Source organism: Neoarius graeffei, chromosome 27 (assembly GCF_027579695.1).
Source record: "Neoarius graeffei isolate fNeoGra1 chromosome 27, fNeoGra1.pri, whole genome shotgun sequence".
In the NCBI taxonomy this organism is placed as follows: domain Eukaryota; kingdom Metazoa; phylum Chordata; class Actinopteri; order Siluriformes; family Ariidae; genus Neoarius; species Neoarius graeffei.
Window position 1 is genome coordinate 7,777,926 of NC_083595.1, and position 17,918 is coordinate 7,795,843.

Here is a 17,918-nt window from a genome sequence, read left to right on the forward strand (position 1 = left end):
GTCGACTCCATGCAACACAGATGTGAAGCAGTTCTCAGAAACCGTGGTTATACAACTAAATATTAGTTTAGTGATTCACAGGAATGCTAAATCCTAAAGATTTTTTCAGTTTATACAGTCAATATCTGAGTTTGTAATGAAAAATGCAGACACTGCTATTTTTTTGAACAGCCCAAAATTCATTTTTCTTCATTTTCTGTAAAGTAATTAAAACATTGATACATTTTTCTTCATGTTTTGATGTAGAATATAATGTGCAGTCTTCCCAGTGCATGGAAATAAAAACTATTATAAGGATTTTGAGCTTTACTCACGTTTTTAAACACACTGCTATTATTTTGAACACGACTGTATATCTTTTTTTATTTTATTTTTCAATAATAATAATAATTATTATTATCATTATCGCATTTTTCACAAATTGTTCCTGTCATTTCGCTGGTGTGTTTATATTATTCATTTTTAAGCATTAAAATTTCTTGAATTTTTTTCAAAAGCTCAAAGAAGTTTGAAAATTACAGAACTGAAATGTCCAAGCAGGAATTAAGTAAATGTCAAAAGCTATTCTATATTTTGGAACAACAGCAAGACGGCACTTTCTATTAAAAAAAAAAAGCACTAAAGTCAATTTGTGCCGCCGTCGATAGGTTTTTAATGATTTTGTTGGACGTTTTGTATAACGTTTTTATTTACTGAATTTGAAAAAAAAAATCTGTTTCTCAAAATCCACTGAATGTGGATAGAATAAAACAGTTATTCCACTCAATCTCGTCGTACACGGCTTATGGACAACTCGGTGCTACGTGCCTCGTCGGCTATCAGCTCATGTACGACTCAATTTCATGGAATAACTGTTAATTATTGAAAGCAAATAATCAGAATGAAAGCTAATCATGGATAACCCCTCTCACCCCCTACATGAGGCTGTGGGGGCTTTAAAGGAACAGTCCACCGTACTTCCATAATGAAATATGCTCTTATCTGAATTGAGACGAGCTGCTCCATACCTCTCCGAGCTTTGCGCGACCTCCCAGTCAGTCAGACGCAGTCAGATGCGCTGTCACTCCTGTTAGCAATGTAGCTAGGCTCAGTATGGCCAATGGTATTTTTTGGGGCTGTAGTTAGATGCGACCAAACTCTTCCACGTTTTTCCTGTTTACATAGGTTTATATGACCAGTGATATGAAACAAGTTCAGTTACACAAATTGAAACGTAGCGATTTTCTATGCTATGGAAAGTCCGCACTATAATGACAGGCGTACGAACACCTTCTGCGCGCTTCGGCAGCGCATTGATATCTGACCTCAGAAGGTGTTAGTACGCCTGTCATTATAGTGCGCACTTTCCATAGCATAGAAAATCGCTACGTTTCAATTTGTGTAACTGAACTTGTTTCATATCACTGGTCATATAAACCTATGTAAACAGGAAAAACGTGGAAGAGTTTGGTCGCATCTAACTACAGCCCCAAAAAATACCATTGGCCATACTGAGCCTAGCTACATTGCTAACAGGAGTGACAGCGCGTCTGACTGCGTCTGACTGACTGGGAGGTCGCGCAAAGCTCGGAGAGGTACGGAGCAGCTCGTCTCAATTCAGATAAGAGCATATTTCATTATGGAAGTACGGTGGACTGTTCCTTTAAGCAGCTTGTTTAGTAGTAGACTGCTACACCCACGGTGTAAGAAGGAGAGATACCGCAGGTCATTCATACCTACTGCTGTCAGACTGTATAACACCCACAACTTGTAACGTAGCACCAATAACCTGTTTGTCGTTATATTTGCACTACTTCACCACTACTACCTCTGCCATCTCTCATCGATGCAATTATTATGTGCAATAATATAGGCCCGAAACTATTTTTATGCATACTTATATATATATATATATAATTTGTGTATATATGTGTGTATATATACAGAGTCTACCTGTAATGTGCAATTTTTCCGAGCCTCTCAATAAGGCAGTTTTTCTATACTTTTTCATGGTAGGTAATGCAAATAGCCCTCTGTATTTAATCCTTCGTTTGTCTAATTTTTATTTCAGTTTTATTTGTTATCTGTTTGACATTTTCTTGCTACTGTAACACGTGAATTTCCCCGATGTGGGATGAGTAAAGTGAATCGAATCTAATCTAATCTAATTTCTGCAAACAAAATTAGTGTAAGTGCAGACAGTGTGTCTATGATGGACAGAAACATTTCTGGTGTAAGATATGTAGCAAAGCTTGGGAGAAGGAAAGCTGGATTATGGAGTGGATAATGTCTGTATAACAGAATTGTGTGCACACTGTGGTGACCTTATTCACTGTGCAAAAGGAGAAGAAAAAGAAAAACGTCTGTTTGTTTAATTTGAACTTGGATAAAGTTATTTGAAAGCCAAGGTTGGTCCTGTTACTCTTAGACACAATTTAAGTCAAATGTTTCTTATTTTGTTTCATTTTATAGTAGGCATGACTGAATTTTCCCACAATATTTTTGAAAAAATACTAAATTAAGAAGAAAATTTCATTAACAAACAAATGCAACATTTATTTCCCTATTCTTGATCAACTTAAATATTCATTTTGTTCAATAAAATAAAAATTGTTTAATTTTTTAAATAACCAACAGTGGGCGGCACGGTGGTGTAGAGGTTAGCGCTGTCGCCTCACAGCAAGAAGGTCCGGGTTCGAGCCCCGTGGCTGGCGAGGGCCTTTCTGTGTGGAGTTTGCATGTTCTCCCCGTGTCCGCGTGGGTTTCCTCCGGGTGCTCCGGTTTCCCCCACAGTCCAAAGACATGCAGGTTAGGTTAACTGGTGACTCTAAATTGACCGTAGGTGTGAATGTGAGTGTGAATGGTTGTCCGTGTCTATGGCCAAGTTTACATTAGACCGTATCTGTCTCATTTTCTTCGCGGATGCACTGTCCGTTTACATTAAAACATCTGGAAACGCCGGGAAAAGGGAATCCGCCAGGGTCCACGTATTCAATCCAGATCGTGTCTGGTCCGGTGCTGTGTAAACATTGTGATACGCGGATACGCTGTGCTGAGCTCTAGCTGGCGTCGTCATTGGACAACGTCACTGTGACATCCACCTTCCTGATTCGCTGGCATTGGTCATGTGACGCGACTGCTGAAAAACGGCGCGGACTTCCGCCTTGTATCACCTTTCATTAAAGAGTATAAAAGTATGAAAATACTGCAAATACTGATGCAAATACTGCCCATTGTGTAGTTATGATTGTCTTTAGGCTTGCCATCCTTCCACTTGCAAGTGGTAAGTGACTTGCGCACAGCGGCTCAGTCCCGAATCACTGCTCGTGCGCTTCACTCGCGCGTTCTGTGAGCTGCGCAGGGCCGGAGTGCGCACCCTCCAGAGGGCACTCGCTGTTCAGGGCGGAGTGATTTGGAGCGCAGCCGCTGAGGAGGAAGCAATGAGCCACACTGACACATTTCAACTTGCGTGCCGAATTAGTCATGTGATTAGCGTATCCATGTATTGGCGTTGCTGTGTGCACGCTAATCGTTTTTAAAAACATTAATCTGATGATCCGCTGATACGGTCTAATGTAAACCCCACCTATGTGTCAGCCCTGTGATGACCTGGCGACTTGTCCAGGGTGTACCCCGCCTTTCACCCGTAGTCAGCTGGGATAGGCTCCAGCTTGCCTGCGACCCTGTAGAACAGGATAAAGCGGCTAGAGATAATGAGATGAGATGAATAACCAACAATAATTATTTACCTGTGTTTGTAAAGGTCGGGTTGAAATATAATAGTCTATTAAACTAGAACTGATGGCAAATTTATTATCAAAATTGTATTTATCTCATTTTATTAAATATAGGAATGCATTTTTGATCGCTATTTTGTCGCTGCTATAGGAAGTTATGAGTGTTTTGAAATATGCGCTATAATATACCAGTCCATATGTCAAAGCAATGGCCGTAAACTAGATTCGTTGAGACCTGTGCCTGCCGTGGACCAAACGAACTAAATTTAACATGGCTTAAAACCAAACAGGCCGATAAGTATAATATTTAATTGCAATTAGTTGCCAATACGAGTCACGATATAAGGTTACTAAAACTGAAAATGTAATTGAATAGCATGTTAATGAAGAAATAAAGCAAGTCTACAAATTACTTCAGTTCTCCTTTAACTAAAATATTCCTTTTATTGAAAAGAAAATGTTAACAAATGTGCCTTTTCTTAAACTTTTATTTGTACTTCCTCCATTTGCTTCTCTTTTCTCTATCTTTCAGCAGTCTGTAAAAAGAGAGCTCTGATTTTCTTATTAAACTTATTTGTACACAATCACACAGCAGCTCTTTCACATTTTAGATCTGGTTTTTTTGTGTGTTTTCGCAGTATTACAGCAGTGTTACTTCCGCCTAAGCTGAAGTCACCTGTATTCCTGTTTTGTACGTTATTAAACAACACAATTACAGCTAGGAAACTCTAAGATTACACAGCTTAATGATAATCACAGTTTATTTTTAATTTCATTTATTTGAATCATCATAAGTGTGTATTTCAATTTATCATCACACGATATACCGTTACATGCCGACGTTATACCTGATATTTTTGAAGTTAAATGTTGCTCTTTTTAACATTAAAAAAAGTAGTTTTTGCTATGAGTCACAGTCACTCGGCTTATGGGACTTAAGAATTGACCATGCTCCCATTTCTCTTGTCCTGCAGAGTCGAGGCGCAGTGCGCGGTTGGTGTCCAACAGACCCTACCCACACGATGATGACACAGCGAGCACCAGCTCTACCGGATCTCAAGGACAAATTTCTTATCGAGAGAGTCCCGTGAGGTGAATGTTTGTCCAAGAGCACACATGTATTGTCTTAGTAAGCAATGTGTCCCTCTCTGTAAACATCTATTTATTTTCCAGGATCTTCAGGAGGAAAGTAGGACCACGCAAAGGGAGCAGGGCTTCTGTCAGCCCCAGCAGGGGTAGCAGTGTGAGCAAATCCCAGAATCCGAGCCCAAGAGAGTTCCCCATGGGTCAGTTCTGATGGTATCTTCTAGTTAATCATATCAAGGTTTCTAATTATCAGAGATACACACGTCTCGTCTCGTCTTCATCCGCTTTATCCGGGGCCGGGTCGCGGAGGCAGCAGTCTGAGCATGGAAGCCCAAACTTCCCTTTCCCCAGCCACCTCGGCCAGCTCCTCGGGAAGAACACCAAGGCGTTCCCAGGCCAGCCGAGAGACATAGTCCCTCCAGCGTGTCCTGGGTCTTCCCCAGGGCCTCCTCCCGGGGGGACATGCCTGGAACACCTCCCCAGGGATCCAGAGATGCCCGAGCCACCTCAGCTGATTCCTCTCGATGTGGAGGATCAGCGGCTCTACTCCGAGCTCCTCCCGAGTGACTGTGCTTCTCACCCTATCTCTAAGGGAGCGCCCAGCCACCCTGCGAAGGAAACTCATTTCGGTCGCTTGTATCTGCGATCTTGTTCTTTTGGTCATTACCCAAAGCTCATGACCATAGGTGAGAGTCGGAACGTAGATCGACCGGTAAATCGAGAGCTTCACCTTTTGGCTCAGCTCCTTCTTCACCACGACGGACTGGTAAAGCGACCACATCACTGCGGAGGCTGCACCGATCCGCCTGTCGATCTCACGCTCTATCCTTCCCTCACTCGTGAACAAGATCCCGAGATACTTAAACTCCTCCACTTGAGGCAGGACTACTCCACCAACCTGGAGAGGGCAAGCCACCCTTTTCCGGTCGAGAACCATGGCCTCGGACTTGGAGGTGCTGATTCTCATCCCAGCCGCTTCACACTCGACTGCAAACCGCCCCAGTGCATGCTGAAGGTCCTGGTTTGAAGAAGCCAACAGGACAACATTATCCGCAAAAAGCAGAGATGAAATCCTGTGGTTCCCAAACAGGATTCCTTCCGGCCCCTGGCTGCGCCTAGAAATTCTGTCCATAAAAATTATGAACAGAACTGGTGACAAAGGGCAGCCCTGCCGGAGTCCAACATGCACTGGGAACAGGTCTGACTTACTGCCGGCAATGCGAACCAGACTCCTGCTCCGTTCGTACAGGGACCGGACAGCCCTTAGCAAAGAGCCCCGAACCCCATACTCCTGAAGCACCCCCCACAGAATACCCCGAGGGACACGGTCGAATGCCTTCTCCAGCTCCACAAAGCACATGTGGACTGGTTGGGCAAACTCCCATGAACCCTCGAGCACCCTATGAAGGGTATAGAGCTGGTCCAGTGTTCCACGACCAGGACGAAAACCGCATTGTTCCTCCTGGATCCGAGGTTCGACTATTGGCCGAATTCTCCTCTCCAGTACCCTGGAGTAAACCTTCCCGGGGAGGCTGAGAAGTGTGATTCCCCTATAATTGGAGCACACTCTCCGGTCCCCTTTCTTAAAAAGAGGGACCACCACCCCAGTCTGCCACTCCAGAGGCACTGTCCCCGACCGCCACGCGATGCTGCAGAGGCGTGTCAGCCAAGACAGCCCCACAACATCCAGAGACTTGAGATACTCGGGGCGGATCTCATCCACCCCCGGTGCCTTGCCACCGAGGAGCTTGAAAACCACCTCAGTGACTTTGGCTTGGGTAATGGATGAGTCCACCTCTGAGTCATCAACCTCCGCTTCCTCAATGGAAGACATGACGGTGGGATTGAGGAGATCCTCGAAGTATTCCTTCCACCGCCCGACAATGTCCCCAGTCGAGGTCAACAGCTCCCCACCCGCAGTGTAAACAGTGTTGGCAGAGTACTGCTTCCCCCTCCTGAGGCGCCGGACGGTTTGCCAGAATTCCTTCAAGGCCGACCGATAGTCCTCCTCCATGGCCTCACCGAACTCCTCCCAGTTCTGAGTTTTTGCCTCCGCAACTGCCCGAGCTGCGGCACGCCTGGCCTGCCGGTACCCACCAGCTGTCTCCAGAGTCCCGGAGGCCAACATGGCCCGATAGGACTTCTTCTTCAGCTTGATGGCATCCCTTACTTCCGGTGTCCACCACTGGGTTCAGGGATTCCCACCATGACAGGCACCGGAGACCTTGCGGCCACAGCTCCGAACAGCTGCGTCTACAATGGAGGTAGAGAACATGGTCTACTCAGACTCAATGTCCCCCACCTCCCTCGGAAGCTGGGAGAAGCTCTCCCGGAGGTGGGAGTTAAAGACCTCCCCAACAGAGTGCTCGGCCAGACGTTCCCACCAGAACTTCCCAGAAGTTCCTCACCATACGTTTGGGCCTGCCAGGTCTGTCCGGCTTCCTCCTCCGCCAGCGGATCCAACTCACCACCAGGTGGTGATCAGTTGACAGCTCAGCCCCTCTCTTCACCCGAGTGTCCAAGACATAGGGCCAGAGATCAGATGAAACGATAACAAAGTCGATCATTGACCTCCGACCTAAGGTGTCCTGGTGCCACGTGCACTTATGGACACCCCTATGCTCAAACATGGTGTTCGTTATGGACAAACCGTGACTAGCACAGAAGTCCAATAACAAAACACCACTCGGGTTCAGATCGGGGAGGCCGTTCCTCCCAATCACGCCCCTCCAGGTGTCACTGTCATTGCCCATGTGAGCGTTGAAGTCCCCCAGTAGAACAATGGAGTCCCCAGTCTTAGCACTTCTCAGTACCTCTCCCAGGGACTCCAAGAAGGCCGGATACTCTATACTGCTATTCGGCCCGTAGGCACAAACAACAGCAAGAGCCCTGTCCCCGATCCAAAGGCGCAGAGAGGCAACCCTCTCGTTCACTGGGGTAAACTCCAACACATGGCGGCTGAGCTGGGGAGCTATAAGCAAGCCCACACCAGCCCGCCGCTGCTCACCATGGGTGACTCCAGAGAAGTGGAGAGTCCAGCCCCTCTCGAGGAGCTGGGTTCCGGGGCCCAAGCTGTGTGTGGAGGTGAGCCCGACTATCTCTAGCCGGTACCTCTCAACCTCCCGCACAAGCTCAGGTTCTTTCCCCCCCCAGTGAAGTGACATTCCATGTCCCAACAGCTAGCCCCTGTGTTCGGGGATCAGGTCATCGAGGCCCCTGCCTTCGACTGCCGCCTAATCCACACTGCACCAGCCCCCTACGGCTACCTCTGTGGGTGGTGAACCCACAGGAGGTTGGGCCCACGTCACCGCTTCGGGTTGAGCCCGGCCGGGCCCCGTGGGCAAAGGCCCGGCCACCAAGCGCTCGCATACGAGCCCCAACCCCGGGCCTGGGTCCAGGGTGGGGCCCCGGCTGCGCCATACCGGGCAATGTCACAGTCCTTGATTTTTTTTTTTTATCCATAAGGGTTTTGGTGAACTGCTCTTGGTCTGGCCTGTCACCTAGGACCTGTCTGCCTTGGGAGACCCTAATAGGGGCGTAATGCCCCCCGGCAACATAGCTCCTAGGATCATTCAAGCACACAAACCCCTCCACCACAATAAGGTGGCAGTTCTAGGAGGGGAGAAATACACACACTTTAAAAAAAAAAAAATTGTACATCTTTGTTTTCCGGTTAAAAAATCACAGTGTCATTATTATTATTATTATTATTATTATTATTATTACAACCCAGTGTTCTCTCCAGAGTGCTTTTCTTTCATGCCAACAGGCTTTAAATTTGCTGACATGCTAATTTTTTGCTCCGACACTTGCTGAAAAATCACGTCAGATTTCTACCTTGCGATGTTTGGGGCATATTTTGAAGGAAAATCAGTGTTTTTAGGCCGGTTTACTGCCATGATGCACTCAGGCAGACTGGAAATACCCCTGGGAAATCCCCAATCACAGCAAACGCCCTCAGTCACTTTGCTGCTGCACTGGTACCCTGACGCTTCAGTGCGAGGGTGCGCACCCTTGCACTGACGTCACATTTACCTTAGCAACCGTCACTACCCTGTGCCTGGGGGGAAGCGAAATTTGTTGCCATATTGTTCACATACTGAAGCCAAGCGAAGATGTCCAGCGTCTGCTGCTGTTAAAGAAAACTACAGCTGAAAAAGCTCTACTACCGGATTACTTGGATAATCTTAGAAAAAAGTGAAGGATAGATATACGTGGAAATTAGAGTTCATTAGCAGTTATGATCCGTACAAAATTCCTCAAGAAGGCCTGGAACGACGGTGCAGATTTGTAGCCTAGCGTTAGCATTAGGTACATGTTGGAATATACCTTCTTTTTCCCGAAAAGTCCCGACACGGAAGAACAGTTAAAAAAAACTGTAAATAAAAACAGAATGCGATAATTAACAAATCATGGAAACCCTATATATCATTGAAAATGGTACAAAGACAACATATCGAATATTGAAACTGAGAAATTTATTGTTTTTTGAAAAATATATGCTCATTTTGAATTTGATATCAACAACATGTTTCAAAAATGTTGAGACGGGGTATGTTTACCACTGTGTTGCATCACCTCTACTTTTAACAACACTCTGTAAACGTTTGGGAACTGAGGAGACCAATTGTTGTAGTTTTGAAAGAGAATTATTGTCCCATTCTTGCCTAACACACAATTTCAGTTGCTCAACAGTTCAGGGTCTCCTTTGTTATATTTTGTGCTTCATAATGCACCAGATGTTTTCAGTGTGAGACAGGTCTGGACTGCAGGCAGGCCAGTTTAGCACCCGGACTCTTACTACAGAGCCATGCGGTTTTAACATGTGCAGAAAACAGTCTGTCATTGTCTTGCTGAAAGAAGGAAGGCCTTCCCTGAAAAAGATTTTGTCTGGATGGCAGCATATTGCTCTGAAGCATATGTATATATCATTCAGCATTAATGATGCCTTCCCAGATGTACAAGATACCCATGTCATGTGCACTAATTCACCCTCAAACCATCACAGATGCTGCTTTTGAACTGTGCACTGATAACAGGCCGGATGGTCCCTCTCCTCTTTAGCCTGGAGGACGTGGCGTCCATGATTTCTAAAAATAATTTCTACTTTTGATTCGTCAGACCTCGGGACAGTTTTCCACGTCGCCTCAGTCCATCGTAAAAGAGCTCGGGTCCAGAGAAGGTGGCGGTGTTTCTGGATATTGTTTATATCTGGTTTTAACTTGCATTTGTGGATGCATTTGTGGATGCAGTAATGAAGTGTTTTCACAGGTGATGGTTTTCTGAAGTGTTCCTGACCCCATACGGTGATTTCCACTACAGACACGTGTCTGCTTTTAATGCGGTGTCTCCTGAGGGCCTGAAGATCACAGGCATCCAATGTCAGTTTTCAGCCTTGTCTCTTGCATACAGAGATTTCTCCAGATTTTCTGAATCTTTTAATGATATCATGGACCGTAGATGATGTGATCCCAAAAAGTCTTTGCAGTTTTCCATGTGTGGTTCAGGTTGGAGCGTCTTTCACAGAGCGGTGAACTCCTCCCCATCTTTACTTCTGAGAGACTCCGCCTCTCTGGGATGCTCTTTTTATACCCAGTCGTGTTACTGAGCTGTTGCCAATTAACCTAATTAGTTTTTTTTAGCATTATACAACTTTTTCAGTCTTTTGTTGCCCTCGTCCCAACTTTTCTGAAACGTGTTGCTGATATCAAATTCAAAATGAGCAGATATTTTTCGAGAAACAATTAAATTTCTCAGTTTCAACATTTGATTTGATGTCTTTGTACTATTTTCACTGAAATCTAGGGTTTTCATGATTCGCAGCTCTTCACATTCTGTTTTTATTTCTGTTTTACGCAGCGTCCCAATTTTTTTGGAATTGGGGTTGTATTATTATTATTTTTTTGTTTAATTACCGTGTTTTTGTGTCACCAGAGAGGAAGAGTCCTGTTTTTCGGGTTCCGAGCAGCAGCATCGTGACGCCTTTGACCACTTCAGCTCCGAGCACTTCGACTCAGATGGAGCCATTGGGTTTCTCCTCGGGATATTCCTCATCAGAAGAAGGATACGGCCCTCGCAGCAGCACACACAACCCAGCTACAACCGGTGTGTGTGTGTGGGGGGAGGACAAAAGATTTGTGTTAGAATTTGAGTATTACAGGCTGTAACCAAAGGAATGAATTAACGAAGGAATCAGACAAGTGAATAGAGACGAGGATTCACACTGTATCTGTAATCTGATTATTCATGTTTATTTATAGGTGTGTGTGAGGTTATTCTCTTAGCTTAACCACAGCATCTTCCTGTTTCCTGTCTGGCTGTCTGTTCACTTCCCTTTGCTCGCTCATGTGCGGCTCAGGGTGGAGGTTGAGGATGATGTAAACTTCTGACAGGCAGTGGAAGCTGTCAGTTACAATAACGCTAAAATGTCGACCAATTTAATTTCTGAAAATTCAGTCCCACCTGTGAATCATAGTTATATTTCTAGTGTAGTATCATCTGTCTATTTATTTATTTATCGATCTACTTTTATTGATATGTTTAATGCCTGTTTATTATCTGAACAACAACAAAAAAAATTTTCTTATGAATATTTTATAACTGATTACATAAGCAATTGAATAGAATGCCCATCACTTCATCTGTATGCTTTGTTTGTTTTATGCTTTTTTTTCCTCCCCCCCCAGGCAACGTTCACACTCCATCTTGGCGTCCCATCACTCCTTCTGATGCACTGACCGCTCCAGGTGTGAGATTCATATCTCACACACACACACACTTGTCCTTATGCCTTATGCTCGGTAAACCTGTGGCATGGTTTATTTACTTGTTTGTTTACGTGTTCAGCCCGTGCCTTTGCAGTGGTGTATTTCTGGCTAGGCGTGGCCTGGTACAGTATAACATCTGGAATGTCTCTGATTGATGTTTCTCTGCTTAGGTAAGGGGCGTGTGTTTGTTTGTTTGTTTGTTTGTTTGTTTAACTCTGCATTACGACAGTCTTTATCCATCTCTCCTCAGGCGCACTGCAGGTATAAGGAAGACCCTCCTCCTCATCCTCCTCCTCTTCCTACTGCTTTTCGGTGAGTGTGTAAACTCGCACCTTCACGACCTGCTTCGTAAACAGCTGCGACAGTCATTTTGTCAGAAAATACAACGCAGTATTACGAGGGGGGGGGGAAAAATCAGTATATTTACATGAGAGAAAGGCGATTTATATAAATTAAACCTCTTATTATTTATTATCATATTTTGAATGATTGCACACACACGTTCAGCTGGTGTGTTGATGTTGGTTGCAGGTGCGTGGTACTGGTACCCGTGTGTTATTGCCCTGTTTCCCCGTGTAGCCCGAGCTCCTCCGGTTCAGCCCCGCCCCCAAACACCCACGCAAGTTCAACCTCGTATGGATGTAAGTGATGCGACTTCCTCAACAATTCGTGCACCTGGATGAATCGATTTATTCCACAGCACTGTTGATTCTCTCTGTGTCTCTCAGGAGCGTGGTGCCTCCGCGAGTTTTGCAGCTCTGAAAGACGAACTCTACGCCGATCTGCGTGAACGAGAGACCAAATGGTTCGAGGACAGAGACAGGGATTTACAAGATGTGCTGGTGAGAAAGCGAATAAAGCGGATCTAGATATCTGCGTTCATGCAAAGGCCATGTTTGCTCCTGGTGATTTTTATACATCGTATTTTGAGTTGTTGTCGAACGCGTCTCCTGAAATCCGATCGTAGTGTTTGTGCGTAATATTAACGCACCGTATTCCACCTGTTACGATGTAAAAATGCAGCAGATGTCACAACTCAGACTTTCTCTCTACCATCTTAGAAAGAGATCGGTTTACTGAAACAAGATGGAGAAAAGCAGAAGCGGACATACGAGGTGAGAAAACACATGACACACATATGGGGTTTTTTGGTACTTGCTTTCTTTTCTTACGTGTGTGTGTGTGTGTGTGTAGATGTTGCAAATAGATGTGCAAGACCTGAAAATTCGATTGAGGAAGTAAGTGTATATTACAGCTATCTTACTTCATCAGTGTTCTGTTAAAACCACATATATATATAATTTTTTTTTTTAAATTAATTAATTAATTTTTTTTGTGTGTGCTTTGTATTTGTCTCCCCTAGTGCTGACTCGGAGCATCGCAGCCTGATTAAAGAGGAAACCGTGGGGATGCAGAATCAGATTTCTGATCTGAGACTGGGCGTATCCACGCTTCAGTCAGCCTCTGAACACCTGAGTCGCAGAATGGATGCCCAGGAGTCTCAGAACAGGAAGGTACACACACACACACACACATATTTCTATTCACACTGTGTTTACCACAGAGCTGTAGAATCACTGATCATGGTTGGTGATTGACGGCTCTGACTGTAGTGCTGCTTTAAATCGCAGGTTTATTTTCCTCTGCTCTTTCTAATACGTTGTCGTTTCTATAGCAACAGCTCATTCACAGGGACTCGTACTGCACCACGAGTAACTAAAGACCGATACCTTCTGCCCTCTAGTTAAAGACGGAGCTCTCTGATTGGCTGCTGCAGCAGCTGTCTGGTTCCGTGAACTCCGAGCGTGATGTAGTGATGCGTCCTGAGCTGCAGAGGGCGCTGGAGGACCTGGAAAAGAAAATACTGGACAGGTTGGGACAGGAGAGGGAAGACAAGGAGAGGAGAGACGTGTGGAGGACAGTGGGAGAAACGCTGCAGGAGGAAGGAGCAGGAGCCGTCAGCATAACGGTGTGTGTGTGTGTGTGTGTGTGTTTACTTCATTATTAATGTATATGCACTGTGTACCATTATATACCCGTGTATACTGTATATGTACGCATATATAAGTGCTTACATACATACAGTTTCCCATAATAAATATAGAATTCGTGTGTGTGTGTGTGTTTTCCCAGGCCCTCCCTGAACTGTTTTTATTACCCATATTATCCACTGTACAACATAACATACGCACTTCCCTGTTATATGTGATAAATGTCCTAATTTATAATGTCACAGGATGTCAAGCGCATCGTCCACAGGGCGCTGAGCCTCCACAGGGCTGACGGGATTGGAATGGCCGACTACGCCCTGGAGTCTTCAGGTAGCTACCTTACATAACTCCTTAGATTGAAGTTAAGTGTGAAACAGCTTTAACTTTTTCTTTCTTTTTGTTTTTTTGAGGTTCAATATTATTCCAATCATCATCTCAGTTACATATTAGACAGTAATGCGAAGCAAAGGAACCTGATGTAGAGAGTCATAAATACATACGAGTCATAAATAGAGAAGTTACCAAGCAATTTGAGCTGCTTATTAGGTGAATATTTACTCCTCTCGTTTTCTTTCTTATATATCAGCTGAAACGATGTATGAGCTTCTTAATAAAGCTGTATGATACCTAAGAATGCTGCGACTTTACGATTTCTAGTGCAAACGATACGTACCACCATTTCAGTTGAGCGTTATTTACAATCCCATTTGAGCACATACACTTTGGACCCTCGAGTTTATTGTTTATTGCTCATAACAGATATATCAGATAGATAGATTGTGGTGTGAATGCAGTGATGGTAAAAAAATAATAATAAAATACAGGCCACGGCAGATACTGCTTTTCGACCAACAGGGAACGGGTTCTGGAACTTTGGAACCAGCCCACGTTTCTCCCAGCTTTGAATGGAGTTATACAGAGCTCTGATTAGAACACGAAAAAAAAATATATATCGCGAGCACATTTGACTAATTCGTTCCCTCGTTTAAAATATGGCCATGATTTAACTAAAACAAGGGAGCTGATAGATATCATGGGAACATCTAGTAAAACCTGGCCATGTTATTATATATATAATATTAAAATAATATTGGCTGGCTTTGAGTGGTCTTTCACAGTGTTTCTCAACCGCTCGGTCGCAGCCCATTAGTGGGCTGCAAAGCGCCATCTAGTGGTTCGTGTATTTTTTTTTTTTTTCAAGTTTGAAGTCAAGCACTAAATAGTTCAGGATGTTGTAGGGTCCCAAATCCGGTAGCTGGTTTTCTGGCCACTTTTCAAGTGGAATAAATATATTTCTGAATAAATTAAGAAGAACAAGCCTTTATTTTGTCACTTTCCTCCTCTACATTTAACCCACACACACAGGAAGGGAGAGAGAGAGAAAAAGCATGCATGTGTGCAGCAGGCTGAATAAATAAATAAATAAATAAATAAATAAATACGTTTGTGGGTAAATTATATGGATCTGTGATGCCTGCTGGAAGAGAAGAGCAGGGAGGATTGAGAATCAAGCGGCTGTGGTTTGTTTATACCCGATACTAAAACTTGTAGCGTCCTAGTAACTAGAGGTCTGCGCGGGACAGAATTTTCAGTTCCGCTCCCGCAAAGAATTATGATTTTCAGTCCCGCTCCCGCCCGTGCCTGCCATATTTTGTCCCGCTCCCGCCCGCAAATCCCGCATGATGCAGACGTTCACGTTATTTCTCATGAAAGTTCTTGTCAAAGCAGTATGACGAGGTCACAACAGTTCTACTTGAAAATAACCAATATGACAAAATAAGCTGCATCAATAAACAGATCCTTGCATCCCTGGTGGCGTTTCTCAAAACCTTCAAAGACGCAACGAATGACCTGGAGTCTGACAATACGGCATTAAGTGCTGCGCTTGTTCTGCCATGGTCCGTGAAGTTAAGGGAGCATTGCGAAGTGGCCAAGGCTGACCCCCTACTCAGTGTCATCGCATCTGCGTGTGCGCAACGCCTAGACGAACTGCTGTCACCAAGTCACCTTGTCCCAAACGGAATTGACATGCTGTATAAAGTAGCAACTTTCCTTACTCCAAAGCTGCGTCATCTTAGGATGATCAATGCAAATGAAAGACAATACATGACGGAAGCTGTGAAAGAGATGACCGAGGAGCTGGGGTTTGATGTCCAAACTGATGAAAGCGCGGAGCCACCTCCACCTAAAAAGGTCACTTTTCGTGACTTTGAGGAATGGGAGGATGTCGGTGCTACGGGTGCTGAATCGAAGTCTTTAGACTCCAAGATTGATGATTATCTGAAAGTGAAACTCACTGGATCCGAATCACACCAATCTAAAGATATCCTGCTGTGGTGGAAAAAGCACTGCTATGACTTTCCCACACTTGCCAAACTGGCACGGCATGTACTGGCATAGGCATCTTAAAATGTTTTTATTAATGCCAAATAAAATATCCAGCACAAATTATATATGATAGACATAAATTAATAATTTATAAGTTTTATTTTAAACACGTTTTTAGTTAGCGGGACTGCAGCTTATCACCTCTCCCGCCCGCTCCCGGATTGTGCACTCCCCCTCCCGCCCGCGCCCGCAATGAGCTTTCAAAATTTGTCCCGCGCCGCACTGCTTTGCGTCGGGTCCCGCGGGAGTGCAGGGCTCTACTAGCAACCTTCTCAAAGACGCGTAGAAAAAGCCTAGAAATTCCTCCTTCCCCGGGCAAAAATGATACAGGATTTATCATAGTGTCCTGATCCCCAGATCTTTAACCCAGCCACATATAAAAAGTTGTACAGTACACCTCCATGCTCTTCCAGGTTTTCATCTGTGTGTCCGTGTAGAACGATGTCTGCAGCACCAGGTAGTTTGAAATGTCAGGGAACTCAACAGATGGATAATTTTCCAACTCCGAATGAATGAATGACTTTATTTAAAGACGATAAGTTGATCAGCAGAGCTGGTGGGGTCGTGCATGTACAGATACAAACAATTGCAAATACAAAAGATTAAAAATATACACAGTCTTAAAAAAAATTTAATCTGTTGATTATCTGTTAATTATTTTCACATTAAGTTAATTAACAGTATGCATAACTATTGTCTTTGTATTACGTTCCAGCTACAATTGGATCAAAATTGATTCTACTAATGCCAAATTTAGCTCGTAAATTTTTCTTTCATAGGAAAAATCCTTCTTTGTTGGCGTGTAAGGATCTAATCCCATTGAGTGGTTTCTATATCCGCTTCTTGGTTTTAATAACTTGCTTGTTTGCTGAATACAAACATGGCAATAAGTTCTTGTGTTACTTGACCAGACTCCACTTTTGGATCATTAATCCCTTCTGACTGAGAATGACCTGCATGCATGGGTTTGGCTTCTGGTACATCCATACAATTTTAAATACAATACCTACAATTAAAAAATTGTTTTAATTGTATTTATTTAATTCTTGGGCTCCCATCTGTAACAGGGAGTGATGCTGCATTCCATTAATACACTTTACAATAGATTATTAGATTATAATAGAATAGATGAGCCAAAATAATCGGGGATCTTTTTTAATGGACCCCGACTCGTTACAAGTATGAATAGGTGGGCTTTAAAGTAGAACAGGTTGAGCACCCCTGGTATATCAGATATATTCCATTCAGCTAGCATGATCTTGAACGAGTCAAAGACGAGTAGCTGAATGGAATATATCTGATAGACCACGAAAAAAAGCCAGCCATTATTATTATTATTATTATTATACTGTACATACACTCTGTTCATATCAGCGTTCTCGAAGGCCAACGCAAGCTCTCCTGCGACTCGGAGCTGTTAGCTCGGCAGTCCAGTTACCTTCCAGCCAGTATCATGTTAGTGAAGGCCAATGCTAGCAAAAGCTAATGCTAGCGCAGTCAAGCTGAATATTATTATTATTATTTTCCCTGTGTAATTTACTTAGTTACTTTTAAAATCAACATCAACACACAATGGAGCGACCTGGCAGCCAAAATTCTCTAAAAATCTTCCACTTTTAACAAAACAAACTTCATAGCCATGTTTGTTTACAAATTGTCACAGTCGCTTGCTAGCACGGAAGTTGTACATCTCCGACGTGTCTCTTTTCCAGTTTTTCGATGTCCGTTGGTATGTTTTTCTCTTGTAAATATGCATGAAGAACATACAATGAAGTTTCGGTAGCCTTTCAGGTGTTCAGAACGTCTTCAGTTTTCAGTTTGTTTATTTATTTAGTGCTGAATTAAAGCATCGCGAATCCTAGCAGTAGCACTAGATTAGCCTCGTCTTCTCTCTTTCCTGGTGGACAAAGAAATGATTGTGTGCATGCACAGCAGAAAGGTTTTGTCATTGGATCTTCGCATGAGCTCTG

General features: G+C 43.9%; 1 protein-coding gene across 3 annotated transcripts in view; it reads left to right on the forward strand.

Annotated features, from left to right (window-relative positions):
• Positions 1-17,918, forward strand: part of sun2 (Sad1 and UNC84 domain containing 2) — a 90,298-nt gene that overhangs the window by 59,330 nt on the left and 13,050 nt on the right. For 2 of the 3 annotated variants that reach the window (XM_060911996.1, XM_060911997.1), the window contains 13 exons: positions 4,691-4,808; positions 4,890-5,002; positions 10,737-10,907; positions 11,489-11,548; positions 11,649-11,739; positions 11,820-11,881; positions 12,101-12,210; positions 12,298-12,411; positions 12,631-12,684; positions 12,764-12,807; positions 12,933-13,083; positions 13,314-13,538; positions 13,806-13,890. In XM_060911996.1, the coding sequence (XP_060767979.1) occupies positions 4,691-4,808; positions 4,890-5,002; positions 10,737-10,907; positions 11,489-11,548; positions 11,649-11,739; positions 11,820-11,881; positions 12,101-12,210; positions 12,298-12,411; positions 12,631-12,684; positions 12,764-12,807; positions 12,933-13,083; positions 13,314-13,538; positions 13,806-13,890 (1,398 nt within the window). Of the gene's footprint in view, positions 1-4,690; positions 4,809-4,889; positions 5,003-10,107; positions 10,184-10,736; positions 10,908-11,488; positions 11,549-11,648; positions 11,740-11,819; positions 11,882-12,100; positions 12,211-12,297; positions 12,412-12,630; positions 12,685-12,763; positions 12,808-12,932; positions 13,084-13,313; positions 13,539-13,805; positions 13,891-17,918 lie in introns of those variants that run through there. The other variant, XM_060911998.1, reaches the window with a different exon arrangement.